The 27,671-nt window shown below is 52.5% G+C and overlaps 3 protein-coding genes across 6 annotated transcripts in view; 1 reads left to right on the forward strand and 2 right to left on the reverse strand.

The window, feature by feature from the left end:
- Positions 1-21,565, reverse strand: part of LOC137202665 (uncharacterized) — a 37,659-nt gene extending 16,094 nt beyond the window's left edge. Inside the window, exons 1-4 of the mRNA XM_067698581.1 lie at positions 21,560-21,565; positions 19,698-20,168; positions 19,038-19,115; positions 14,769-14,820 (exon numbers count right to left, since the gene is read on the reverse strand). Coding sequence (XP_067554682.1) covers positions 14,769-14,820; positions 19,038-19,115; positions 19,698-20,168; positions 21,560-21,565 — 607 coding nt within the window. The remainder of the gene's footprint in view (positions 1-14,768; positions 14,821-19,037; positions 19,116-19,697; positions 20,169-21,559) is intronic.
- NINJ2 (ninjurin 2) overlaps positions 1-23,425 on the forward strand; it is a 70,019-nt gene extending 46,594 nt beyond the window's left edge. Inside the window, 3 exon segments of the mRNA XM_067756081.1 lie at positions 22,498-22,729; positions 23,261-23,288; positions 23,290-23,425. Of these exon segments, the coding sequence (XP_067612182.1) occupies positions 22,498-22,729; positions 23,261-23,288; positions 23,290-23,425 (396 nt within the window).
- A 1,310-nt stretch (positions 23,426-24,735) lies between these two features.
- Positions 24,736-27,671, reverse strand: part of B4GALNT3 (beta-1,4-N-acetyl-galactosaminyltransferase 3) — a 93,239-nt gene continuing 90,303 nt past the window's right edge. For all 4 annotated transcript variants that reach the window (XM_067756085.1, XM_067756084.1, XM_067756083.1 and 1 more), the window contains exon 20: positions 24,736-27,381. In XM_067756085.1, the coding sequence (XP_067612186.1) occupies positions 27,273-27,381 (109 nt within the window). In that variant the 3' untranslated portion in view covers positions 24,736-27,272. The remainder of the gene's footprint in view (positions 27,382-27,671) is intronic.

Here is a 27,671-nt window from a genome sequence, read left to right on the forward strand (position 1 = left end):
CTCTAAGGGTCATTGAGCAGTTACTATGTGCCAGGCGCTGCTGGGAGTCCTTTAAGTGCATTAACCCATTTAGTCCTCATAGCAACCCTATCAGGAAGGCATTATTGTTATTTTCATTTCACCTGTAAGAAAACTGAGGCACAGAGAGGTTAACTGTCTCGCCCAAGGTCACACAGGTGATAGCACCAGACAGTACTCAAGAGCTCACCACTTCTAACTGCTAACATTTTAGTGTATAGCAGTCCACTTTTTACCTGTGTATGTAAACCATTTTGTTTTATTTCAGAAAATTGGGATCATAGATATACTTAATAGGTGTTGTGTCTTTCTTTGTTCAGGATATAAGTTTGTAATATTTGCCTTTTACTTTTTTTTTTTTTTTTTTTGCGGTACGCGGGCCTCTCACTGTTGTGGCCTCTCCCGTTGCGGAGCACAGGCTCCGGACGCGCAGGCTCAGCGGCCATGGCTCACGGGCCTAGCTGCTCCGCGGCATGTGGGATCTTCCTGGACCGGGGCACGAACCCACGTCCCCTGCATCGGCAGGCGGACTCTCAACCACTGCGCCACCAGGGAAGCCCTGCCTTTTACTTTTAAGAAGTTCTTCATGTGGCAGAAAAGTTTAACCTTTTGATATCTATTAATTTTTTTCTTTGTGATTTCTGCCACATGAAGTCACAGGTATTTTTTTTTTTAAGGTTTGAAAAAATCCTTCCCCATTAAAGGGTCATTATCTTGTCTTCTGGTTTTATTGTTTCTTTTTTACGTTTAGCAATTTGAGCTATTTGAAATTTATTCGATGAATAATGTATCCCTTTCCCTGGGGTAAGTTTTGATATTTCCTTAAGATCTGTGGACGGATCTGTTTATTTAATAGATGTTATTTTGTAGGGCAAGTCTTCCCTCTTCAGTCTTTTTTTCTAAGTGTTTGCCTTAATATTTTGCCAAATGAACGATAGAATTGTTACATCAAGCTGGCTGGCAATAAACCTGACAAGTTATCTTGATAAGATTTGCCATATTTAAGATACTCAGATTTCTAATTTTTTCCATTAAAAAAATCATCTCCTACCACATTTGTAACATCTTTCTCAATTGTCCTTTTGTCTACTTGTATTTTCTGTTTGTTTTGTCTTGATTACACTTACAGAGAATGGTTGATTATACTTTTTCTTTGGCCATGCTGCATAGCTTGCAGGATCTTAGTTCCCCGGCCAGAGACTGAACCTGGGCCACAGCAGTGAAAGCGCCGAGTCCTAACCACTGGACCGCCAGAGAATTCCCAATATACTCCTCTTTCAAAAAACAATCTCAGAGGTTTATATACTAAATCTATTGACACTATGCTCTGTAATGTCACAAATTTCTGGAATCATCTTAATTTTGTTCTTTTTTTCTATTTTCCTTATGTGTGTTTAACTGTTCTTTTCATAACTTTTCTGAGGTGAATTTCGGTTTGCTTATTTTCATCATTTCTTTCTTTTTTTTTTTTTTTTTTTTTTGCGGTACACGGGCCTCTCACTGTTGTGGCCTCTCCCGTTGCGGAGCACAGGCTCCGGATGCGCAGGCTCAGAGGCCATGGCTCACGGGCCCAGCCGCTCCGCGGCATGTGGGATCTTCCCAGACCGGGGCACGAACCCGCGCCCCCTGCAGCGGCAGGCGGACTCTCAACCACTGCGCCACCAGGGAAGCCCCATCATTTCTTATACTGGCAGCATTTACCTTTAATACAATTTTGACTACATTCCATAATATGTTCTGATTCTCATAATTAGCTAAGGAGTCTGTAAATGATTTTTGTTTTTAAAGAGAAAGAAGTTTTATTCAGGGAGATACACACTCCGTAGACAGAGTGTGGGCCATCTCGGAAGGCAAGAGAGGCTGTAATGACTTTTTTTAAACAGCATTTTTGGAATATAATTTATATGCCATCAAATTCACCTGTTTACAGTGTGCAGTTTAGAGAGCTGTACAACCAGCACCAGAACCTAATTTTAGAACATTTCTGTTAGCCTAAAAGAAACCCTGTACCTGTTGTCACTTACCTCTCACTCCTCCCTCCTCCCGACCCTGGCAACTATTGCTCTACTTTCTCTCTCAATAGATTTGCCTATTCCAGACATTTCATATAAATGGAAAGATGTAATACGTGGTCTTTTATGTCTGGCTTCTTACACCTAGCATGTTTTCAAGGTTCATCACGTCATGGCCTGTATCAGAACCCCATTCCTTTTTATGGCCAAGTAACATTCCCTTGTATGTACATTCTACATCTGATTTATCTGTTCCCTGACTGATGGACGTCTGGGTTGTTTCTACTACAGCTATTATGAACACAGTGCTGCTATGAACATTTGTGTACAAGTTTGCATGTGGACAAACGTTTTCATTTCTCTTGGGTGGACATCTAGGAGTGGAATTGCTGGGTTATATGGTAGCTCTCTGTTTAGGCTTTGGAGAACCGCCAAGCAGTCCGAAGTGGTTCCACCATTTTACATTCCCACGAGCAGTGTGAGCTCCGGTTTCTGCACATCCTCATCAACGGTTGGTATTTCAATCATTTTTATTGTAGCCATTCTAGTGGGTGTGAAATGGTGTCTCATTGATTTGCAGTGATAACTTATGATGACTAATTATGTTGAGCATCTTTTCATGTGCTTATCAGCTGTTCATGTAGCTTTTAAAGAAAACGGCCATTTTAAATTAGGGGTTTTGTCTTATTTATTGGGTTATAAGAGTTCTTTATATATTCTGGATATTAATCCCTTATCGGATATATGATTTGTAAATATTTTCTCCCACTCCATGAGTTCTCTTTTCATTTTCTTGATGGTGTCATTTGAAACAAACAAAAAAAATTTTTAATGCTTCATTTATTTATTTATTTATTTATTTTGGCCACGCTGCGAGGCATTTGGGATCTTAGTTCCCCGACCAGGGATTGAACCCATGCCCCCTGCGGTGGAAGCACAGAGTCCTAACCACTGGACCACCAGGGAATTCCCAAAAGTTTTTAATTTTGATGAAGTCCAATTAATTTTTCTCTTATCACTTATGTTTTTGGCGTCGTTTCTATAAAAAACACCTTCTAACCCAAGGTCACGAAGATTTACTCCTATATTTTCTTCTAAGTGTTTTACAGTTTTAATTCTTTAATTTAGGTCTATATTCTATTTTGAGTTAATTTCTGTATATGATGTGAGACCAGGGTCCAAGTTCAGCCTTTTGCATATAAATATCCAGTTGAGGTGTGCTCTAAGTGTAAAACACACACGGAATTGTACAGACTTAGAATTACTAACATGCTTAAAGGCATAAAGAAGAAGATTGAAAGGACAGAGGAAGAACAGAGACTATCAAAATAAACTTGAAATATTAACAAACTAACAAAATAGAGTTTCTAGAAATGGTGAAAAAAGCCAAAAAGCTGGATACCTCCAGCAATGATAGTAATTATCATTGGTAGTAACATCTCTGTATGATCCCACAGGTACTGCACTATTTTACATGTATTTTCCCTTTTCATCTGCACAGCAGTCCAGTGAGGTAGGGACAATTATTTGTCCCCATCTTCAGGAAACTAAGCCTCAGGGAACCCAGCTTGTCCAAGGTCACCAGGCGGGCAAGTAGGAAAGCCAGGCCTGACCCCACTCTGAGTTCAAAGTCCACATTTTTATCCGTTATAGATTCTTGCAAGAACGCAACAAGAATGCAAACAAGATATGCATTTTGGCTACAGCCTGGCCTAGATTTTAGACAGTTGGAGGGATGAGTAGAGCAGGAGGAGTGAGGGGTGACTTGGCCAAAATGGGGGGGGTTTCTCTGCTCAAAACTGCCAGCTTATTTCACAGAGCGCACCTGCCGTTAGCTGGTTCCGGCTCTCAGAAAGCTCTTGCGTTAACATGACGCCCAGGCCCTGCCCCCACGAAGCCTGGCAGCGCCCCCAGCCCAGCCGCACCATGAGATAAGACACGAGGAGGGACCTGGGGAAAAAGGCCAGCCCGGTGACGCCCGACTGCTCCCTCCGTGACGTCTGTCCACAGCAGACACCATCCCTCCAGGGACTCGGGGCTCAGCCCAGCGCCCTCTGGTTTAAGACCAGCTCTACGGAGCTCTGATAAGCGCTGCCCTTCCAGAGGCTTCTGCAAGCAGAATTGCCCCCGACCCTCTGGCCAAGGCAGCAGATGAGCCAGCCTTCAGTCCTGGGCAGGGGGTTCTCTGCAGCTGCGGCTGGGAGAGAGCAGGGACCGTTGCATCAGGAGAGTCAGCCCTCACACGGCTGACGTGTGCGGGGGTGGCGTGGTGAACGTGCAGGGCCGTTTCTGCCCCAGCGGAGTGCTGTCAGCAGGCAGGAGGTGAGGGGTGACGCTGCAGGGAGTTGTGAAATCTAGGCGCAGTGCCGCTGGGACCTTGCTGAGGGCTGGGGCCCCATCAGCCCGCAGGACGTAAAGCTGCCTCTGCTGTTGGTTCACAAAAACCATGGGAAGGAGCGGGGCCCTGACATCCAGGCAAGAGCCAGAGGACCCGGGGGCCATCACGCCTCCCCCATGCTCTGGGTCGCGACGCACAATTCGCCGCCTGATCGGAAGTGGTGCTGCCCTGGGTGGTGGGGACTCCGAGATGCCCCGGCGCGGTGACCCTGCTAGACCGCTGTCCTCGGCACCAGGCAGATAGGCGCCCCTCGCCTGCTGCAGAGCCGCGCTCCTGCAAAGCCGTTCATGAGCTGAATCCTATAGGGCTGCACTGCTGCAGGTGAGATTCCAGACTGCGGGTTCAACCAGAAACCCAGGGGTCATCCTTACCCCTCCCTTTCCCACACCCTCCGCCTCCATCATTCAGCAGCTTCCCGCATTCCACTCCCATTCCCGCCGCCCCGCCCTGTCTCCCGGACTCCTGACTCTGCCCTCCCGTCCAACCTGTCCAACCTGGTGCTGCCTTCGTGGTGATCCTTCTAAAATGTAAGGAGGGCTTCCCTGGTGGCGCAGTGGTTAAGAATCTGCCTGCCAATGCAGGGGGACACTGGTTCGAGCCCTGGTCCGGGAAGATCCCACGTGCCGCGGAGTAACTAAGCCCATGCGCCACAACTACTGAGCCTGCGTGCCGCAACTACTGAAGCCCACGCGCCTAGAGCCGGCACACCGCAACCAACAGTAGCCCCCGCTCGCCGCCACTAGAGAGAGTCTGTGCGCAGCAACGAAGACCCAACGCAGCCAAAAGTAAAAAACAAATTAATTAATTGAAAAATAAAATGTAAGGCTATCACTTCTCACTGTTCCCCGGGGCTCCAGGATAAAGTCTGAGGACCTTATGGGACCGCCCAGCCTGCCCCACACGCCCGCACCTCTCCTGCCTCACCTACAACCTGCCATCTTGCATCCACGCCCAAGGACCCCTCGGGTCCTGAGCTTGAGCCCGCTGCTCCCTCCCTGAGATTCTGGCTCCTCCTTCACCCCAGGAGAACTAAGCCTGGAACACGCTTCTCCCCGCCCTGGCACCTTCCAGGCCTGAGGGCTCCCCCTAGATCTTCCATCTGTCTCCGCCAGTAGAGAAGAAGTTCCCTGAGGGCAGGAGCTGTGTTCCTCAGTCTCTGCAGCCCCAACATCTAGCATCAGTGCCCGGGACTCAGCCGGGGCACCTGGAACCTGCTTATAGAATAAATGAATATCCAGGAGAGGGTGTTGTTCTGCTATTTATTTATTGTATTCTTAATCTTCATTATGTTTTTCCTGATTATAAAAGAAGGATGTGCAGGTATTCTATTGCTCCTTCCCCTTTTATTGAGGAGCTACTGGAGGCTCCATAGTCAGGCAGAGAAAAGAAAAACGAGTGAATTCACCACCCTGAAAGTACGTTGTCTACAAAGTAATAAGCATTTATTGAGTACCTGCTGTGTTCATAGCGTAGACCCTAAGTTCTGTGTTGGAGATAATGCCGCTGATTCCACAGAGCTCACTTGCACTCAAACTTAAGCAGAAATGCAACAATAATTTACACACTTATTAAGACAGAATTTAGAAATTTTAAGTAAGATTCAGTCATCAACACCAGGTTAAGCTCCTGTAGATACTTGGAATGACCACAGTTTGCATTTAATGTCTGGCATTGGAATCGTAAAGGAATGAGGTTTTCATATTTTACTGTTTTTAGCACACCTAGGTCAAATCTTCACTGTACCCTACAATTAGTTATTTCAACCATTTTTTTCATCAACCACTTTTTACTCTATAATAACTATAGTTGCCTTGCCTAGTTGTTACCTATTTTCTCTGTGCTCATCTAAAATAAAGCATGACACACACACAAAAAAAGACGTGTTAGTTGTCAAAAATTGAAATTGAGAAAATATATAATTTAGAAAGGGAAAGTCCTTACTGTGAGATAAATTCCTTCCATATTTTATACTATGCTTACACTAACACACAGTAGTATAAAATAGATACTCTGCATATTTCGCTTAGTTTTTACCAATATAAGATCATATCTTGGACTTCCCTGGTGGTCCAGTGGGTAAGACTCCGCGCTCCCAATGCAGGGGGCCTGGGTTCGATCCCTGGTAGGGGAAGTTCTGCACGCCATTTGGTGCAGCCAGAAAAATAAATAAAATAAATAATAAAGATCATATCTTGGGCTTCCCTCGTGGCGCAGTGGTTGAGAGTCCGCCTGCCGATGCAGGGGACACGGGTTCGTGCCCCAGTCTGGGAAGATCCCACTTGCCGCAGAGCGACTAGGCCCGTGAGCCATGGCCGCTGAGCCTGCGCGTCCGGAGCCTGTACTCCGCAACGGGAGAGACCACAACAGTGAGAGGCCCGCATACCGCAAAAAAAAAAAAAAAAAAAAAAAAAAAGATCATATCTTATAAACAGCTCATACGGCCCAATATCAAAAAAACAACCCAATCAAAAAATGGGCAGAAGATCTAAATAGACATTTCTCCAAAGAAGACATACAGGTGGCCAACAGGCACATGAAAAGATGCTCAACATCACTATTTATTAGAAAAATGCAAATCAAAACTACAATGAGGTATTACCTCATACCTGTTAGAATGGCCATCATCAAAAAGACAAGAAATAACAAGTGTTGGTGAGAATGTGGAGAAAAAAGAACCCTCCAACACTGCTGGTGGAAATGTAAGTTGGTGCAGCCACTATGGAAAACAGTATGGAGCTTCCTTAAAAAACTAAAAATAGAGCTACCATACGACCCAGCAATCCCACTCCTGGGCATATATCCAGAAAAGAGGAAAACTCTAATTTGAGAAGATAGATGCACCCCAATGTTCATAGCAGCACTATTTACAATAGCCAAGACACGGAAGCAACCCAAATGTCCATCAACAGATGACTGGATAAAGAAGATGTGGTATATAGGTGTAAAGACACACACACACACACACACACACACACACACACACAATGTAATACTACTCATCCATAGAAAGAATGAAATAATGCCATTTGCAGCAACATGGATGGACCTAGAGATTATCACACTAAGTGAAGTAAGCCAGGCAAAGACAAATACCATATGATATAACTTATAGGTGGAATCTAAAATATGATACAAACGAACTTATTTACAAAAGAGAAATAGACTCACAGACACCGAGAACAAACTTACGATTACCAAAAGGGAGGGGGGGGAGGGATAAATTAGGAATTTGGGATTAACATATACACACTACTATATATAAAATAAACAACAAGGACCTACTGTATAGCACAAGGAACTATACTCAGTGTCTTGTAATAACCTATAATGGCAAAGAATTTGAAAAAGAATGTGTGTGTGTGTATCTATATTTATCTGAATCGCTTTGCTGTACACCTGAAACTAACACAACACTGTAAGTCAACCATACTTCAATTGAAAATATCATATTATATTCATAATGACTTTTCCCCTTTAAATACATTTCATATTACATTGTCTATATCTTCCCACATCTATGCATGGGATCCCACATCTACCTCAATCTTTTTAAACTTTTTTTTTAAATACATTTATTTATTTGTTTGTTTATTTATTTATTTATTTTTGGCTGTGTGGGGTCTTTGTTGCTGCACACGGGCTTTCTCTAGTTGCAGCAAGCGGGGTATACTGTTCGTTGTGGTGCACAGGCTTCTCATTGTGGTGGCTTCTCTTGTTGCTGAGCATGGGCTCTAGGCACATGGGCTTCAGTAGTTGTGGCTCACAGGCTCAGTAGTTGTGGCTTGTGGGCTCCAGAGCACAGGCTCACTAGTTGTGGAGCTTGGGCTTAGTTGCTCTGTGGCATGTGGGATCTTCCCGGACCAGGGCTCGAACCCGCGTCCCCTGCATTGGCAGGTGGATTCTTAACCACTGCGCCACCAGGGAAGTCCTACCTCAATCTTTTTAAAGACATACATAGTATTTCATTGTGTGGATGTAGCCTGATTTATTTAGCTAACATGTCATGCGTTAGAAGTTGGGTCATTTCCAATTTTTTTACATTCCCAACAATGATGCAGTGAATATCTTGTCTGTTTGCACTTTGGGGAACATTTTCTGTGGGAGAAACTCCTAGCAGTGGACTTATTAGGTAAATGGATAAGAATATTTTAAATTTTAATAGATAATTGCCAAATTGTGCTTCAAAAAAAGACTGTAGTAAATTTGGGTAATAATTTACGTTCCTACCAAGCGTGTGAAAATGCTTGTTTATCCACATTCACCAACACTGAGAATGATGTCTCTTAAATCTTTGCCAATCTAAAAGGACACACCACACACACACACACACACACACACACACACACGATACAGCTATTTGTGATTATTCTTCAGTGCTCGTTTGTCCATATTCTCTATTTTTCTATTGGTTCTCTTTAAAGACCTCTGTGTAAAGCAGGGAAATCAGTCCTTTGCCCTACGTGTTGCAATTTTTCCTCACTTGTCTTTGTCCTCTGACATTTGACGTTGTGTGGCAGTGTGGGGAGTGGCTACGGCACAGAATCTGAAGGCAGACGGCTAGGTAATCCTCGTTGGTCTCTAATTTACCAGCTCGGTGACCAAGATTCAGTTACTGAACCTCGGGTTCACGGGCTTTTATGAGAATGAAATGAGTTAAACGTGTAGAAAGGGTCCGGCACAGTGCTTAGCATGAAAAAAGTGCTGTGGGGGTATATGCTGTTGTTGTTACTATCTTGTATTCAAATAGCTTTCATTTTTATGCAAAATCAAATTCACTGATCCTTTACGAGTTCTGGATTTCACATCATGCTTAGAAAGACTTTCCTCAGTCTAAGATTAGAAAACTAGCCACCAAGCGCGCCATTTAAAGGAGTCTGTGGGGAGTCCATTTGCAGAATGGATCTCCCCTCCCTAGCCCTCCCCCACTGTGCTCCTTCTAAGTTAATTCGGGATGGTTTTAAAGGGGAGGCCTGCCTGTGTTTCCAACATGTGCAAGGACCAGGGAAGGTAGAAGGCACAGTGCTTTGGGAAACGGATGACAGTAGCTGCCGTTTCATGTCTAAAGGGTGGGCCTGGGCAGGTCACCCCCGCTTCATTAACTAAACCACTTCTGCTTGTCCATAAGTGGCAGCCTCATGCCAAGTTTCTGACCCTAAAGGAATTCATAGTCCAACATGAGAACAGACTAGTCATCAGGCGGAAGGTGTCACTGAAGGCCTGAAGGCCTCGTGGGGCGAAAGCATCCCTGATGGGAGGAGACTCCCAGGTTGGCGGCAAGGAGGGGTGCAGAGGACGTTCCCAACACAGGGACAGGATGTCCCATCAAGACTCTGCAGACACACGCCAGACCCTCCCGCTGCCTCTGCCCGTGGCCCGGGGTGTGGTGCTGGAAGGAGGTGGTGAGGTGGAGACCAGCCAGAGGCCAGAGCAAGGAGCCGAGACTAAGACAGGAAATCTGGCTTCTCTCTCAGTTCCAGGACTTAACTTGTCAGATGGTCTTCAGGAAGTGACTTCACTCCTCTGTGCTCATTCGCTCATCCTTAAAATGCAGCCTCAGCTTGTGTCCTTAGGCCGTGCAAGTTCTACGCGATGACACATGCGCAAACATTCTGTCCTGTACGACGTAAACATCTGAGGTCCTCGGGCACTTTCTGCTGCTAACTGGTGACTGCAGCTGTTCCTGCCTGGGGGCTTCACTGTGGGTTAGGCCGCTGCTTTCCCTGGGGCTCCGCCCTGCTCCCTGAAGTGGGGCAGCTTCGCAGGGACCCAGGCCTCCACGTTTGCACCCCTTCCTGGTCGCCAGCGTCTCCACCCGACTCTCCTAGTCCTGCTGTTGACCCAGATCAGGGTTCTACTCCGGCACCCTTTAACCCTGACACAGCTCCCACACGTGAAGGGGCTGAGCCTCCTCCCCTGACAGGTTTCGGTAGCAGGTTAGAAACTGCCCGCAGGCACTTCTGGCCTTGTTTTCCTCAGACGCTAGTGTGGGCCCTCTCCATCCCCGGCAATTCCACCATCTGCTCAGATTAAGGGTGAAAGGGCAGCGAGCATCCGGACCTCAACTCCTCTCCACACCGCTAGAGCCCAGCCGACAGCGTCCTCCAGTGGGCGGCAGGGGTTGCCTCAGGAGAGCAGAGTCCTGGAGGTCTGAAGACCACTGCGGAGGGCAGCCCCTGAGCCTGGCACCCACAGTCCAATGTGTAGGGCTCCTTTGCGGGAAGGGCACTTGGTGGGAGTTCAGGAACCTGGGTTCCTGTTTCAGCACTGGCTGGTCATGTGACCTTGGACGGGTCCCCTGCCTTCTCTGGTTCTCGGTTTCCTCTTTGGTAAAAAAGAGGGTCGGGCACAGGGCTGAAACTGATGCCCTGCTGGCAAACAGAAGTGTGCACGGTTGGTTTGGGGCTGAACACCTTAAAGTGAGGCCGGCATTTCCCATTAGAAGAATTTCCTGCCACTTCCACCATGGAAGGCATCTGTGTTTGTGTTCTTTGCTGCTCCCCAGTCCTGGCACTTGGGAAAGGAGCTAGGAGCCTCTGGCCTTTCTGGCACCATTATTTAAGAGAGGCAGAAAATGCCACTGGCCACCAACAGGAAGAGCTAAGTACAGAACCAGATCTGGCAGGTTATCTCACCTCTGGAGGCCAACCTTAACCCAAGATGCAGTGAAGAGTCACTGCGTTTCCCAAGGGTGGTGGTCCTCTTGGTGACAGAAATCCTTAAACCTTTTCCCTGCACTTACTAGCAGACTGGGCTGGCTTCAAGGGGCCTGCTCAGAAGGGTCAGCACCAAGAAAGGGCCCGTGCTTGGTTTAATGCCATTACCATCTTAAAATTCTTCATACTTTTTTTTCTTTTTTTTTTTTTCCGCTGCCGTGCGGGATGCAGGATCTTAGTTCCTTGACCAGGGATCAAACCCGTGCCCCCTGGATTGGGAACGTGAAGTCTTAACCACTGGACCACCAGGGTAGTCCCTCCTAATACAGTTTGAACTAGGGGCCCTCAGGTTCATTTTGTACTGGACCTGCCAAGTATTATATGAACACCCACTTTGAAACTTTCACCCGTCTCTCCATTAGGGTACTGGTTCCCAAGGCAGGACTCTGATCTCCAGAGGAAGGACATCCTGAAGGACTCTTCTAGTCCCTCAAGATGAGCTGAGACGGCATACAAGCCCACAAATTCTCCTCCAAACTCCCCAAGTGGGTGGTCTCCTGTTTCCCACTTCATCTGTCTCTCTCACAAGGCACCCACCTCTTTCTGTAACTCATCCCAGACTCCTCACCCCCGGGCTGTGCCCTCTGTACTCTGACTTCCTCAAAACAGAGGATGCTCGATAAACGTCTGTTGACTGAGGAAAGCAAACAGAGCTATCTTCTCAGAACAGGGTGCAGGGCAGTGCACACAGTGGGTGCTCAATCAATGCTGCTGACTCATGCACAGAGCAGGCTGGGGCACTGCACCACATGGCCGTGCCTGTCCTTAGCCAAGGCATCACGTGGACCATCATTCTCTCCCCTTCCGACCTGGTGAGGAAGGAAGGAGAGGCCAGGGTTGCCTGGTACGGAGGTGGAAGGACTATTCCCTACCCACCCCTGGGGTTCCAGTGCCAAAATGCCCTGCAGGAAATGGTATTAAGAACCCCCGACACTCGCAAAGCCCTTTAAAGTTTAAAACCCGCTTTCATTAACTTTCTCCTTAAACTGTCTTGCAAGTCAAGATGAATACTCCAAATACCAACTGTGGGTTGTTGTTCTAACATTTTTTCTTTCACTGAGTATATTCCTGGAGGAAAAATTAGGAAATGCAGTTAAAGCCCAGAGAACAAGGACACCTCAAATCCTAGGGCCTAGAGATGACACTGTTAACATTTTAGTCCATATCTCATGAGATTTATCTCCGTACGTAATATATACCTTTCAAAACAGGATAACACTGTCACTGCTTTGTAATCTTACTATTCCCAGGTTCACAGGAGGCTAACAGAGGTCGCAGGTCATACAGCTGCTAGGGGTAGTGCTGGGGCCTGACTCTGATGCTGGTGTCTGTATCCCTGAACCCGGCTGCTACTCAGACTCCACAGGGGTCGGAGGGGCTGATGGCCATGGGAACGGAGCCCCAGCCAAGAAGGGTTTGCTCGGACTGGGCTTCAGGGAAAACACCCCGAAACTGCCTGGGTGTCCCCCAGCTCAGCACGGGCGGGGCCGGGCCAGGCCCGGTGGCTCAGAGTTCCCACCTCTGCAAATCTGGACTTTGCCTGGCAGTAAACAGTCACAGGGATACGGGGTCAGCTGTCAGGCAGGGGCCCAGAGGGAGCAGGTGTCAGGTGGCAGGATCGGGCCACACAGCAGTGACCCTAGAGAGCAACTGGATATCTGTTGGTGGCCTTGGAGGGCTTGTCTGTTTGTATTTTTAGAAAAAGTGAGGGCACAGCAGTGACCCAGCAACTGCCTCGCTGCCTGGGCAACACGCTGGGCAGTGGAAAGGGGCTTCCAGCCTGAGTCCAGGCTGGTGGCTAAGGGCAGGACTGGCCGCCTCCCTTCCTTCTTTCCCTCCCCCCTCCCTCCCTCCTTCTGAGCTCACACTTCTAGCCAAATACTGAGTTAGGCACTAGAGGAAAGATTTCCTCAGGGCCCTGGCCTTCCACGAAGGTGGCAAAAGAACGAGAGCTGACCAGAGGCTTACAGAACAATAGTGGTCAAGAGCGAGAGCTCTGGTCTCAGACAGACCCAGGTTCAAATCTTGACTCCCCTGTCTCTAGCTGTGTGACCTCAGGCAAGTTGCTTAATCTCTCTGAACCTGCATTTCCCCTCTTAAGGTCTATGAGAAGCAAATGAGATAGTGCATAAACACACTTAGAAGAAGGCCTGGAACCTGGTAAGGGCTGGATAAACGCAGCTATGGAAAGAGAGGCTGTACCTTTGGAAGCATTCTGGAGCTCGGGCTGCCCAGCAGCGTCAGCATCACGGCTGGATCATTCCAGAGGATGCCGTGGGGCCTGGCTGAGAACGGGCCTGGGGCTTTCACGGTCTGGCAGCCTGGCAGCGGCTCAGCCCTTCCACCACATGCTAGCCCCTCACAGTGAAGGAGGGGCCGGCATCCTCTCGTTTTGCCAAAGAGGAGGCTGGGAAGCAGTGGGGTTGTGGGAGCTGCCCGAGGTCACCAGGGAAAGAAATGGCAGCCGGCTCCCAGCCCAGGGCCACCCGTCTGCTGACCTTCATCTCCCCCAGACCCTGGCCCACGACACCAGAGCTGCCTCTCAGGGTGCAGGAGTTGGGGCGGGAAGAGGGGTCTGCTGGGCCTGGCGGGAGAGCGGCTGACTCCTGGGGCTGCGGCGGGGGCGGCAGCAATCCTGGCAGGCAGGCTCTGGGCCGAGAGGGCATCTGACTCAGGGCTGGCCGACCCTGAGGGCTGTTTGCACCTGGCTTTGCTATCTGGGACCCAGTGCCCTGGGGACGCCTCACCATCTTGATCCCACCCGCCCGGAGCTGCAGCTGGGCTTCTTCCGGTGAGAACAACAGCATACCCCATCCTCTCTGCCTGCCTGTCTATGCCCGGCCCCTGGCAGTGCCGACCCCAGGGACAGCGGACACACATGCACACACACATGCACACGTGCTGAGGCTGTGATGCGGCACGGAGGGCCGTGTCAGGAGTGGACGCGCCTATGGAAGACAGGCCCTTTCCTGCACCCACAGAGGGCTCCGTGTAAGAGGTCCAGCCAGGGAGCACAGCTCACAGTGGTCCTCCCTCCTCAGCCCCTGGTGAATGAATACAGGGGTGCCAGAGCCATCGTTGGCTCGTCAGGCTGGGTGCTGGGCTCTGGGATACAGCCATGGGCAAGACGGATAAAGTCCTTGTTTCCGTAAAGCTTATCTACTGGGGTGGGACTGAAAAGGTCTTTTTATCTCCCTTATGCTTCCCCCTTTATGCACTTGATGCTCTGCTAATCCTTGTCATTTTAGGGGATTAGGCGAACAGGGGTGTCGGGAAGGCGGCGATCGTGGTATCCTCGCTGCCCAGCACATGCTAGGAGCGGAGAACACATAGGATGTTGGCAGGTCTGCGCACGGCTGGGTGGGGTGGGAAATTCACCACCTTCCCTTTTCCCATCTCCGTGACAGATGTGATCTCCCGATGAGGTGTGCTCCCCTGGACTGAAGCCAGGGACTGTCGGCACAACGCTCACTGCTTCTCATTCTAATTGCCCGAGGTTCCAAGGAAGTAACGCTCGCCTTTTGCAAACACATCCTCTCATGGGAACGTACAAAACTCACACGCACCGTCGCGTGGAATGTTGGTATTTTGCTTTACGATGAATTGTTCCGAGTCGTTTTCACTTACCCATGTGTAGGCTTCCTATCTGGACACAGGTTCCGCCGCAAAATCTAAGGTTCTACAAAACCAAGGAAGGCTCAGTAAATGTTTGAGTGAAGACACGAAGAGGGTCTAAGGATAAACGTGTCAGGACCTGTAAAAAGGCACGCGGTGGGCATGACCCGGCACTGGGGACGGGAGCTGCTGGCATGTGCGGCTGGGGCCAAACGAATAAATTGGTTTTATTCGCCATTCAGTGGGGAGGTCTGGAGAGATGCCCTCTGCATCCTTCAGGGTCCACCTCTGAGGGGTTTCAGGACCTACGCTTCCAGGGACTAAAGACTGTAGTGGTTAAGGACACAGGCTCTTTGGAACTTCCCTGGTGGTCCAGTGGTTAAGACTGTGCTTCCACTGCGGAGGGTTCGGGTTTGATCCCTGGTTGGGGAACTAAGATCCTATATACTGTGTGGCACGGCCAGAAAAAAAAAAAAACAACACAGGCTCCAGAACCTGCCTGGGTTCAAATCCCAACTCTAACAACAGCTGGGTGATCCCAGGCAAAAGTACTGAACTGTTCTAAGCCTTGACCTTCTCATCTGTAAAACAGGTGTTGTTAAAAGAACTCAGTGACAGCCGATGGAAGTGTCTAGCACGGAGCTTAGAAGATGGTAAGCATGTGAGGCGTTGGTGACGAGCTCAGTGTGGCAGTGCAATGTAGACCAATGGCCCTCACACTTGAGGTGCATCAGACTCCCCTGAAGGCTTGTTAAAACACAGAGGGCTGGGTACCACCCCGAGTTTCTGATTCAGCAGGTCTAGGGTAGAATCTGAGAATCTGCATTTCCAACAAGTTCCCAGGTGATGCTGCAGTTGCTGCTTTAGGGACCATACTTTGAGAACCACTGGTCTAGAGAAGGGAGAACTCAGGTGTAGGATTTGGGAGCTGGGACCATCCCGCAGTGTCTGGTGACTTTGGGCAGTTAATCTCTTTGAGCCTCAATGTCTTTGCTTGTAAAATGGGACTCTTAATATCCACTTCACAGGAATTCCCTGGCGGTCCAGCGGTTAGGACTCTGGGCTTTCACTGCTGAGGGCCTGGGTTCAATTCCTGGTCGGGGAACTAAGATCCTGCAAGTTTCTCAGTGTGGCCAAAAAAAACCCCAAACAAACAAAAAAACCAACTTCATGGGGTCATGCCTGGCATACAGCATTCTCAGTATTTAGCTCAGTTTGTTGGCCCCTGAAGGATGGGTAGGATTACCATGAGCAGAGATGGGTCAGGCGGGCTTGCGGGACGCTGCTGAGAACCCCAAAGCCCAGAGCAAAGTGCCGGATGGATCTGGAAGCCCCAGAGCAATGTGCTAATTCGGAAAGAACTCGTTTTCCAATTCTATGGAAGTTTCTATGTGGCAAATCCACAATTAACTTTGGACCCTGACCCAGATGGCTGACAAGGTAACCTAAGAAAAAGGAAGCAGCCCCACGGGGTTCCTATCACAGGCTCTGCGCCTTCCCGACCCTGCCTGCCCACTCTGCTCCCGCGTGTCCACGGCCCCCTTTTGTCAGAGAGAAAGCCTGTCACCTCTGGACTCACAGGGGGATCAAAATCCCTGGGGCCCCTGGCCAGGCCGGGCTGCCCCAGGGCCCACGCAACCGTGTGCTCCTGGGGCAGGGCTGGCGCCTCGCAAGACTGCGCCCAGGGCTCAGAGGAGATTTCTGGGCCAGTTTGGTGTTATGACGGGAACAGCACGCAGACACCCCATCCGCGGTGGATCAGAGCCTGTTGACATTTAAGGGCGAGACCCATTGCTCTTGGCATGGGAACGCTGCAGGCTGAGTGCCTCAGGGGTCCGGGCCTTGGCAGGCTTTGGCCTGAAGACCAGTGACAGCAGCCGGCCTGAGTCACTGGTTCCGAGGCAGGATACCCGGGGAAAAAGGGCTCTCCCTGGACCAGGGGCACAGATTCACTGTCCAAACAGCACGCTCCTCACCCAGCAGTCCTTGGGCCTGAAATCCCACCCTCAGAGATCCATTGTTTGGTCTTTTTCAAAAAAACTCTTTGAAGTAACTCTTTCATATAAAAAATTCAATGCTGTGCTCGTTTACTGGGCATTCAATGTGGGCAAATCACTGAGCCTGGCACCGTGGAGACCCAGGAATACGGAAGATGGATTCCCCACAGGAAAGCAGGTGGCTGGAGGGGCCACCTGGAGGGCTCCGAACACAGCCCAGGGTCTAGAAGGGAGGGCCGGCCTCCCAGGGGGCATGGGGAAGAAAGGCCTTTAGTCCTGGAGGGGGCAGGAGCAGGTGGAAGGCTGGGGCTTCAGGGAACAGTGAGTCAGGCAGTACGGCCCCGTAAGGAGGGTGAGCCCTCAGCCCCTCCAGGGAGGGCAGAGGAGCAGGACACCAGCTGGAGATGCAGGTGAAAGCCAGCTCGGGGGGTCTGCACAGCAGGGACCGTGGGGACCCAGTGTAGGTGGGCTTGTCTGAGAACTTCCCTCCCTGGGAGATGGGCCTGCAGCAGCTTGAAGGGGAGCGTCCCCCAGGTGACAGGTGAAGAGACAGGTTCCCGGATGGGTAGAGAAGGGTTTCAAAGACCAGGGGTGCTGCTGAGAAGACAAACCTTCGGAATGTGGGCTGGGTCGGGCTGAGTCAGCACCTAGTACTTAAATGCCTCTAGGCCCACAGGTGGGAGTGTGGTCCTGCGTAGGAGAGTTTTCTCTCTCACCTCATCCTCGTTCTAAGGCTTCACAGCTTTCACAGCACATTCACCCACATCACCTCGCTGATCTTTTTAACCGCACTTTGGGCTAAACAGGGCATATTATTCCCATTTCACACATGGAGAAGCTAAGGCCTAGGTGAGCTGAAGTTATAAATTCTGCTTTATAGGAACCACTGGCCTTTTGGGGTGCATATTCGTTTGTTTTATTTATTTATTTATTTACTATTTATTTTTAGATAGTTCAAACATTTACATGAGTCAAAATTCAAAATGTCCGGATGAAAGCTTCTCTGTCAACCCTATTCTTCCAGCTGCCCGGGTCACCTCTTACCAGTTTGAACTCAAGTCTTTTGACTATGGGTGTAGGGCCCTTTCTGCCGCAGTGGGGCAGGGGCTCAGGACACAGCCCCCCTGTAGATTCAGGAAAGCCCAACATAAGTGCCACCCCAGGAGGGGTGTTATACCTCCTCTGACAAGTGTCCATTTGGTCTTCTTTCATCTGAGGCCACATAAGTCTATCTTTAGAGCCTAAACTCCTTGAAGGCAGGGAGTCTATCTTCAACTTCTGGGAGGTCATAGAGTAGGGGTTAAAATTAGAGGCTCTGGCATATAGAGAACAGGGATAAAAACTGTGCTGTGGGACAAGTTACTTAGGCTCTCTGAGGCTCTGTTTTTCCAGCTACGATAAGGATGCCCTCACCAACTTCACGGGGCTGTGTGGGGACTGGATAAGATGACTTACGTCCCGTGTTTAGCTGTGTGTCAGGCACAAGGTCTGTAATCTGTAACTGGGAACTGCCGTCGTTCCCAGTGTTCTGGGGCCCGTGTGTGTCTGCAGCATGACAGACCCGGGCACCCTTTCACACTTAATCCTGACAGAGAATCAGGGATCTCAGGCAAATCGGCACAGTAGGTCCCTCAAATCCATGTATCTGAACCAATCGCTCACTCTTCCTGGGCTGGGATCTGCCCTTCCCGTTTGTGAAACCAGCCCTCCAAAGGCCGGCTCTTCACTGTCTCCTTTCAGGTGGTTTTTCTGGGGAGTCGGGCATTTTGACAGAGGGCCTGACAGTCCACGGCTCCTCTGGGCCTATTTTGTCTAATGCCCTGAGTCTGAGCTGATACACGGGGAAGCTGCCATATGGCTTTTCTCAGGGCTGACAGGAATGACTCACTGGAGGGTCACCCCTGCCCTGGAGCTGCCGAGGGCAAGTGACTCATGGCCTCTGCCTCTCGGAAGCCATGTCCTCGGCCCCTGAGACTACAGGCAGAGGAGGGGGCTTCCCCGCTCCTAGATCGCTCTGGGCTGGAAGGGAGCCAAGAAATCATTTATCCCACCTCCCTCATCTCGCAGATAAGAAAGGGAACCTGGTGGTGGGAACAGGCACACAGCCAGCTGGTTGCAGGAGTAGGATTTGTACCTGCCGTGACTTCTGTCGTTCCCTCTGGGCTGCGGCAGATCCCCACCCCTGGGCCTTCCAACCACAGCGCCCTCACTCCTGCCTCGGGCTCCAGGTCCTAAACACTCTGAGCAGTGGATCCCATGGCTTTTTGGTAGGACAGTTACTTACTCCTTTGGAAGAACATCCCTGGAATCTTGTTTCCAAGAAAGGGCAGAATGATCTGTTGGAGCTGGTGTTCCCACGGACCTTAGGGTCAATAAACAATATAAAATTGTGTTTACTTTTCTCTTAAAAGAGGCATTCCTTTCCCATCCAACTCAAGTTTTGTCAAGAAACAAAAATATAGGCCAGCAAGGATTAAGGGATAAATAATTGTCTGGCAGAACAATGGAGCAATCCATGACTTCAAGGGATGGAATCCACACCAGCCTTGGGAGCTGGGACTTGGCAAGCAAGCCAGAGCCCGGGAACAGGGAAGTCTGAGCGGGACGGAGGGCAGGGCGAGGAAAAGGGAGGGAAACGGCTGTGCTGGGGCAGGGCCAGGCGGGGGGCGACTCGGGGGACCCGGGGAGGGGTCTGTGGTGTCATCCCACCCCATCTCCAAACCCAGGTGCTCTTGCCGCCCAGAACCCCGGAGCCCGGACTTCCTATCAGCAGGGCCCTGCCTAGGCGCTCAGCTGCCGCGGGTGGGCAGGTTGAGGGGCGCGCGCATCTCCAGCAGGGGCTCGTCTCAGGCTTGGCGCCCCGCTCTCCTGGAGGAACAGTGCAGGGCGGGGGTGGGGGCCTGAGACGTAGACACAGAGGGTCAGGGGTCACGGCAAGACGCACTTCAGACGGGAAGAGTACGAGGCTCGGAGTTCTCTTTGCTTTGGGGAGGAGCCCGCTCACTCGGCCTCCAGAAAGGGATCTCCCCGGTTTGTGGATGTGGAAACTGAGGCCCAAACTGGGAGGCCCAGAGCCGGGGGTCCCGGCCGCCAGCCCCCGGCCCACGCCCGGAGGAGTCAGACGACGACAGGGGTCTGGGGAGGCCCGCGCGCTCCGCAGACCCCCGGGCGCAAGGGGCGGACCCCGCGGAGCCGCCGGTAGTCCCGGGTGGGAAGGGGCCGGGTGGGGAGGGCGCGGGCGGAGGAACTGAAGTGACTCAGGCCGGTTCTCAGGCCGGGCCTTTGTTCCCGGGACGCCGACCTTAAAGGGCCAGCGCCCGAGGCAGAAGCGCGCCGGCGGCCTCCCCCCGCCCCCACTCCCACTCCTCCTGGGGTCGCTCCTGGGCTCCGGGCTGTCGGCAGAAAGTGGGGCGTCCTGCAGGATTCAGGGGTTCATCCAATCGAATCCTCAGGCCATAAGGGAGGGCCCTCAGGTCATTTCAATCATCCCTCTGCCTCAGGGCAGGGCTGCACCTAAAGTGGCTCAGGGGGATTAAGAAAACCCTTTTCCTGCTTTTTAAAGATACTGCCACGGGGCGACCCCTTTCTAGGCAGCGTCTCCCAGGGTCTCCCAGCCATCTGTCTTCTAACCAAGTCCCCACCCTGCAGGGTGACCCACCCACGCAGGCCCCAATATCAGGACTGGATCATTTGCACCCTCATTTGACACGCTTGGTGGGTTTTAGGCCGGCCTGTGCAGACCTGTGAACAGGCTCCCGTCCCGGGCCTCCACGGGGTCCAGGTTTCACACCAGTCCTGTCCTGTCCGAGGATCCCTCGCCACTACACCCCCCAACGCCGCGCTGCTGGTACCAAAGTTGCTCCTCCGGGCCCTGAGCGCCACCACGCGGACATGGGAGAACGGTGCCCTGGGGGACTTACAGGGGCCCCTGAGAGCTTCCTGCCACCACTCTCAGTTATAAAGCAGCCTGAACTGGCGCAAATCAAAATAAAAGCAGGCCCTAAATTAAAGAGGAGAGGATGAGGCCTGTCCCCTCCTGTGCTCCTGGGAACCCACATCCTCTGTGAAGCGATGGCCCTGAGATCACTTAACAACCAACGCCCATCAGGTCTGTTAAAACCTAGGAACAGCCATCGTTGCTGAGGCTCTGGAAGACCCGTGCCCGTGATACCCACCTCTGCTACCCCTGCCTCCACTCCCTCTCTGCTGGATGCTCAAAAACAAAACAAAACAACGAAACACCCCTAGAGGTTGGGATTGATGGTTTCGCCCACTGTTCCTATGCAACTTTTCAGAGAAGGGGGTCTCTCCCTGAAGCTTTCTTAGTAATTTCACAGTTTATCAGGTCTTGGACTTAGAGCCGGGTTGGGAAGGAGGAGAAAGTGCAAAGCTCGTCACTATGGGCAAACTGGAGGTGGGGGGCGGAACAGCGGCAAAGAAGCCCCAGCTCAGAGCTGTGCCCGGCAGAGGCCTCTGCGTCGTGGAGAGAGCCGGGGGCTGCCCCGTGGACTCATTCTCCTTGTGAGGGCATTTTATACCCAGAACAAAGATTTACCAGGTAAGCTAGGACCACAGGCTGTAGCCTCAGGGCCGACAGGGACAGTGTGGGCTTCGTCGGGTATTGGCCTTGGGATCCCTGGCCCTAACCAACCAGGCCAGCCAGCTCCAGACAAGCCCAGAATCCAAAAGGGGCAACCAGAGCTCTCTGAGACCTGCCCCATCCAACCACCCGCGCACCCGCCCGCTCAACAGACATCCCATCCAGGCTGTAGCATCTCCGAGACCTCCCTTCCTCTCCTTTCTCACCCCCATTCTCCTTCATTTCCTTGACAGCCTGACCCTAAATCAAGACCATAACCTTTCAACGGGTCTCCCTGTCTCTGGGCCCTCATGAGCCGCTGCATCCCAGGCGCCATATACTAAATGAATCTCCCTAAAACCTACCCAGGTTCTCTTGAGTGACGGCAGGGTTGCCTACACCATCCAGTCTGAATTTCTTGGTCCAGCGCAGAGGCCCACACCACAGGCACTGCATCGTGACTCTCTCTTTTAGAGTGAGTGACTTCTCAAGAAGAAGAGCTTCGTTTTAATATTTCAAAATCAAATCAAATGTAAATTATGCTTCAATAAATTCTCACCGAAAAGTAATACAAAAACAAACGAAGAGCCTTTGGCCAGTATGTTTTGCTGTGTGCGTGCGTGTGGGCACACAGACGTGTGCCCGAGCAGGGCTGCGGCTCCAGAGCTCCCCGCGAGGGCCGGGTGGGACCCACAGGCAGCTCCTGTTCCATTTGTGAAGCTCTGCACCCCACCTCGGGGCCGCATCGTTCTGGAAGAAGAGGTGCCTTTTCCTTCTCCAGCCAGGCCTCCGAGCTGAGACGCTTTCCTCTTGGGAAAAGAGCCGCCCAAGGCCAGGCCTGGCCCAGGTAAGATGGCGAATAAAATGAGGACTGCTCGTTTACAAGCAGCCCAGGCTCCTCCCTTTCGATGTGTGAAGGTGTGAGGCAGAGTGACCCTCCATGAAATAGAAATTACAACACAGCATCATTTCCAAGTTCAAACGCACATAAGGGTTTTCTAGCCCACCTCTTTATTCTCTCAGACCACAGCACCGAGAAGGGGGTTACCTGCCCTCGTTTCCCACCTGGTGAGGGGAGACCTTTAAAACTCCACTCCTCTTCCCAGCCTCTCAACCACTTTCCTTCCGGAGCCTCCCAGGTAAGCCTGTGTTTTGTCCCCTACAGCCTGGGAACGCCAGCCCCAGGAGGAGCCCACCCATCAACCTGAACCACTATGCCACCGAGAAGAGCGTGGCAGAGAGCATGCTGGACGTGGCCCTCTTTGTGTCTAACGCCACGCAGCTGAAAGTGGTGCTGGAGCAGGGGCCGTCCTCTCATCACTACACCACCCTTGTCACCCTCATCAGCATCTCTCTGCTTCTGCAGGTGGTCATTGGAATCCTCCTCATGGTCATTGGTGAGGAGCCCAGGCCTAGAGTTGGCCTCGGGGTGGGGGGGTGCCTCCCCCGGTGGGAAGAAAAGCCTAAGTGCCTCCCTGTCACACCCTGCATTTGCACAGGCCACCTTCTCAGCCATAAGCTGCTGTTAGCCCTGTGCACCTTCAAATGCCCAAGTAACAACCACACAGTGCAGGCAGGCACCCTGTCCCACCTCCTGGTATCCCATCTAGTGGCCACTCCATAATACCTGCTGAATGACTGTGCTCACTAACTCATAGCAGCGTTCCTTTGAGCCTCTTGTGCGAGCGTGCATCCCTACCCTTAGAAGACCCAGTATAACTTTGCAAATCCCGGCTCTATTGAGTACCACATGCATAGCCCACACTGGTCAGTTGGGGAGAAAGCAGCTCAGCACAATGGCTGCCACCTCCCTTGATCTCTGAGGGACCAGACTGTCTCTGGACTCTAGCAGCTGTGGTGGGGGAAGCTCCACGCTGTGGCCACCGCCCCCCCGCAGACACTTACCTGCCACTCCCCCTTCTCCACAGCTCGACTGAACCTCAACGAGGTAGAAAAGCTGGCGACTAAACCAGCTCAACAATGCAGCCGCCACCTTGGTCTCCATCACCGTCGTCATCAACGTCTTCATCAAGGCCTTCGGGGCACATAAGACTGGGTTCCTGGCTGCCAGGACCTCAAGGACCCCTCTCTGAACACAGCCTAGAAGGCAGGTGAGGGAGGATGGGAGGTCCCCAGGTGGCGCTTCTCACCTCTGGGGCTTTGGGCTGGGAGAGAGAGAGCCTTGCCAAGCAAAAGGGGAAGACCTGGGGCAGGGACGGGCTCTTGGAGAAGAGCTTGGCTTGGGACTCCCCAAGGTCCCCTTGTGCTCTCTCTTCTTAGGCTGGGCTTCTCTCCCGCCTGGGCTGGGTGGAGGCTGTGGTTAGTGGGGGGAAGAGGGAGATGTGGGTTTTCTCTTTGGCACCGTCCAGCAGCCCCTACAGCTCCAATCGTGGTCCACGGGCCAGCAGCGTCAACAAAACCACTGGGAACTGGCCGGCAGTGCAGAGCCTCAGGCCCCGCTTCAGATTCAGATCTGAACCCGTACCTGCGTCCTGAGAAGCCTGCCAGGGCAATCGTGGGACACTTAAGCCTGAGGCATTGGTCTGACCTGCCCTCCTCACCATCTCTCTGCTTCCCTACAGGTTCTGTGCCGGCCACTGCTTCCTGCTCTCTCCCCTGCTGATCTGCCAGGCTGATGGGCACAGTCCACAGCCCCTGGGAGAGCTCCTGGAAGGGCAACGTAGATACCCTTGCTTCCTACCCTCGGCCCTGGAACAAAGATGGGCCCTTTTATCAGCTTAAGTGAACTCATCTCGGCCTGGTGTCCTGAGCTCGGACTGGGGTACCACCCACCTTCCTCCTGGCAGCATCTCCTGTACCTCAGGCATGCATACCGAAGGCTGGGCCTGCCCAGCTTAAGGACTTTGGTTCTGACCCCACCCCATTCCTCCGCTCTGCTCCAGGCCTGTTTTCCCTTTCTGTGGGATGGAATGATTTCTCTTTATAAAGGTTTCTGCAAATCCACTGTGAGTCAGTCTTTACGTCTTCAGTTGGGGAGGCTGGAGCACCCGGGCTGCTCTCTCCGTGTCCTAGAAACGGCTCAAAGGAGCAAGCCCTAGCCCGGAGGGAGAAGAGGCTTTTAAGTCATTCCCTCTCCTCTGGGTCCTGCTGAGTCAAATTTCCCGGCCTAGTGCCTTGGGCTAATTACCATCTGCTGCGTCAGTGGCAGACAAGTCATTTCTGGATTGGTGTGTGTACGCATGGTGCTTTTTGAGAACCTACTATAGGCTGCCCCAGCTTTCATAGCAGCATCTTCTCTTGGGCATGAGTTTAAGGAATACAAACTAATTTTGATCTCTGCCTAGACCAAATATGACTAGGACCTTTGTACCTGTAAAGCAGCAACAGGGCACCCCCAGCTCAAACAGAAATGACTTTTAGATTGTCTGCTCTTTTATTTTTATTTATTTATTTTAACATTTTATTTATTTATTTGGCTGCGTCGGGTCTTAGCTGCGGCACGCAGGATCTTCATTGCGGCGCGCGGGCTGCTCTCTAGTTGTGGCACGCGGGCTCCAGAGCCCGTGGGCTGACTAGTTGCAGCACGTGGGCTTAGTTGCCCCGTGGCATGTGGGATCTCAGTTCCCCGACCAGGGATCGAACCCGCGTCCCCTGCGTTGCAAGGTGGATTCTTAACCACTGGACCACCCAGGAAGTCCCTATCTGCTCTTTTAGAATAAGCCACACCTCAGTTTCTCTCCACTGTTTACCCAGCCATCCTGTGTCCACCATCCTTTCTCAACTGAAACCACCAACCTCCATGAATCTAGCGCTCAGAAAATGCTCCTCAGACAGGAACCAGGTATGCCCCTTCAAGTAAACCACAGCCCAGGGAGGGTTGACCCCACCCCCCAGGCGGTGAAGGGTGGAGGGTCGCTGGCACATCCGTCAGAGGCTTGACAGCTGCAGGACGGCGACGTGAACCCTGGGCCCACCCCTCTCCCACCCTGATGGGCCAGAGGAAAACACAAGAGCGTTTTGTTTTCTGAGAAGATGCTGTATTCAATGCTTTCCCTCCCCCCACCCTACACATTCCCCTACAGAGTAGGGGCCATGCCAGGCCCTCTCCATTAAGGCAGGCGGTGTGGAGGTAACAAACATCAAACACAAGGCACTGGCTGGGGCAGAGGGGGCGACGGGTCAGGCAGGGGAGGCTGGGCGGGCTCCCGTCGTCAGGAGGGCTGAAGCGGGAGGGCTGTCTGGGTAGCTTCGGACCTTGCAGGGCGATGCCCAGGGATACGAGCAGCCCCAGAAAGAAAGCTGGCACCGCAGCCAGCCAACTGCAGCTCTCGCCTACTCCCTACAGCCCTTTTCCCAAGGCACGGAGCCTGAGCAGGGACCATAAAAACCCACGGCCTGAGGGCAGATACGGCCTCCGTAAACCACAGTCTATGAATTGAAAAGTCTGTGTCCTTCCTGATTTCTTAAGAGGGAGGCAGGGATTCTCTTCAACCTCCAGAAGGTTCTCGAGGGGCTCCATTCTCCCATACGCCAAGTTCATGCTCTTGGTGAATGCGGGGCCCACCAAGTGGACCCGAGTAGACTTGGACTCCGCCACAGCACAGAGCCTGGGCCCAGCTGACACCCCCCCTGGGCCCTGCTGCACCTCCCCCTACGCCCTTCCTCACAGACACTGGGCTTCGAGATGCAGTGTCCGATGGCCGTTGGTGAATCGAGTAGCGGCAGAGGCAGCAGTAATAGAAAAATCCCCAGCCATGAAGGCGTCTGGGATCATTAGTGCAAGATACGCCTGTGATCGTAGGTGACAGAGAGGGCGCCCCAGACCACGAAGGTCAAGGGCTGTGTTCCCTGAAACGGCTTCACTTTTCATCCTCCGGCCCTGCTCCCTTCCACGTGAGGAAGTAGTTCAGAGCGATCCCCTCACCTCCCCAGACCTTCCCCCCGGGTCCCTGTTCCCTAGTTCCGGGTGTCTTCCTCCTCGTCTTCCCCACCGGGCCGGCCTGGGGCCCTCTCTGCAAGAGGGAGCTGGGCTGTGAGGACTCAAGCTGCCCACTTCCCTTCTCATCCCTTCCCGCTGGATCCCACCCCTCCTCTCCTCCTCTCCCGGCTCTGCTTCACATGGTCCCCAAGGCCCAGCTCACAGGCCGCTGGGACAGAAAGGGGCTTCTCGTCCCTGCCTTCCCCACCTTGCCCATGATACACGGCCTATTCACCCAACACCAGGGGGCCAGGAGCCCCCTGCCCATCGGTTCCCCGGCTCCCAACCCCCCGTGGCACCGGGAAGAGGATGGCAGTCTGGAGTTAGTGCCACCTGGAGGGTAAGGTTAATGCCCTAATTGGTGGCCAGCTGTCGGGTGGCCACCTGGGAGAGATACGCGTGTCCTGGAGCCACACGCCTGCGGGAGAGCTGAGAACGACTCCACGTGAGGCCAGCTCCTCGGTTACCAATCAGCTGTTGGTCAAGGACCGAGCGACGCACCTGTGGGTCTGAGGTATGCGGGGGCCCCCCTAAATGCACGACTCTGCCCCCTCACAGTCAATGCTGGATCTGGACAGGTACAGTTTTGGTTTTCTGTTAAAAAAATAAAAACCCCAATAAAATACGTCCAATAGGAGAGCTTCCCAGTCCACGGCCACTGCCCCCTGAGGGGCCCAGGGTGGACGCTGGAAGGCACCTCCCGGTCAGGGTGGTGTCGCCCAGGTAGGGCTTTCCTTCCTCAACCCGGTTCCGCTGCCCGTTCCAGGAGCTGTCCCGTCTCTTTCCCATCTTCTGGCCCCGGAGGCCCAGAGGTGGGGAGAGGCCTTGGCCTCCTCCCATGGAGGACGGCTGCCGGCGCAGGGGGTGTCGGCTCGGAGGCCCCTCGGGCCCAGCGCGGCCCCTGCTCCCCTCCCTCCTTCCCTCCGGCAGCAAGTGGGCACTGGCCAGGCCACCGTGGTGCAGGGGCCGGAAGCGGTGGGTCCAGCGGGCCACCCCCGGGGTTACGGCGTCTTCATCTGGCGGCGGTTCCACATGCCTCGCTTGGAATGGAAGTGATGGAAGAAATTCCGGAGGGAGAGACGCTCCACTTCCAGGCCTGCTTGGAGGATCCTGGGTGGGAAGGGGCGGGATGAGCAACAGGTGCACAGAGGCGGGGGTGGGGAGGGGGGCCCCCCGAGGAGCCTGCCTTCCACGTCTCCGCCAGGCCCTGTCCCTGTCACCCTCTGGCTACTCCCCACGGGGCAGGGGAGCGGGTGGGGCAAGCAAAGAGAGCCAAAGGGCCTGGGCTGGAAGCCCAGCTCCGGACCTATGAGGCACGGCATCTTTCAGAGCCTCTCCCTCTACAAAGGATAGCGATGGGCTGGGTACGGCGAGGGTGAGGCGAGGACCAGTGATGATGG

Source organism: Pseudorca crassidens, chromosome 11 (assembly GCF_039906515.1).
Source record: "Pseudorca crassidens isolate mPseCra1 chromosome 11, mPseCra1.hap1, whole genome shotgun sequence".
In the NCBI taxonomy this organism is placed as follows: Eukaryota; Metazoa; Chordata; class Mammalia; order Artiodactyla; family Delphinidae; genus Pseudorca; species Pseudorca crassidens.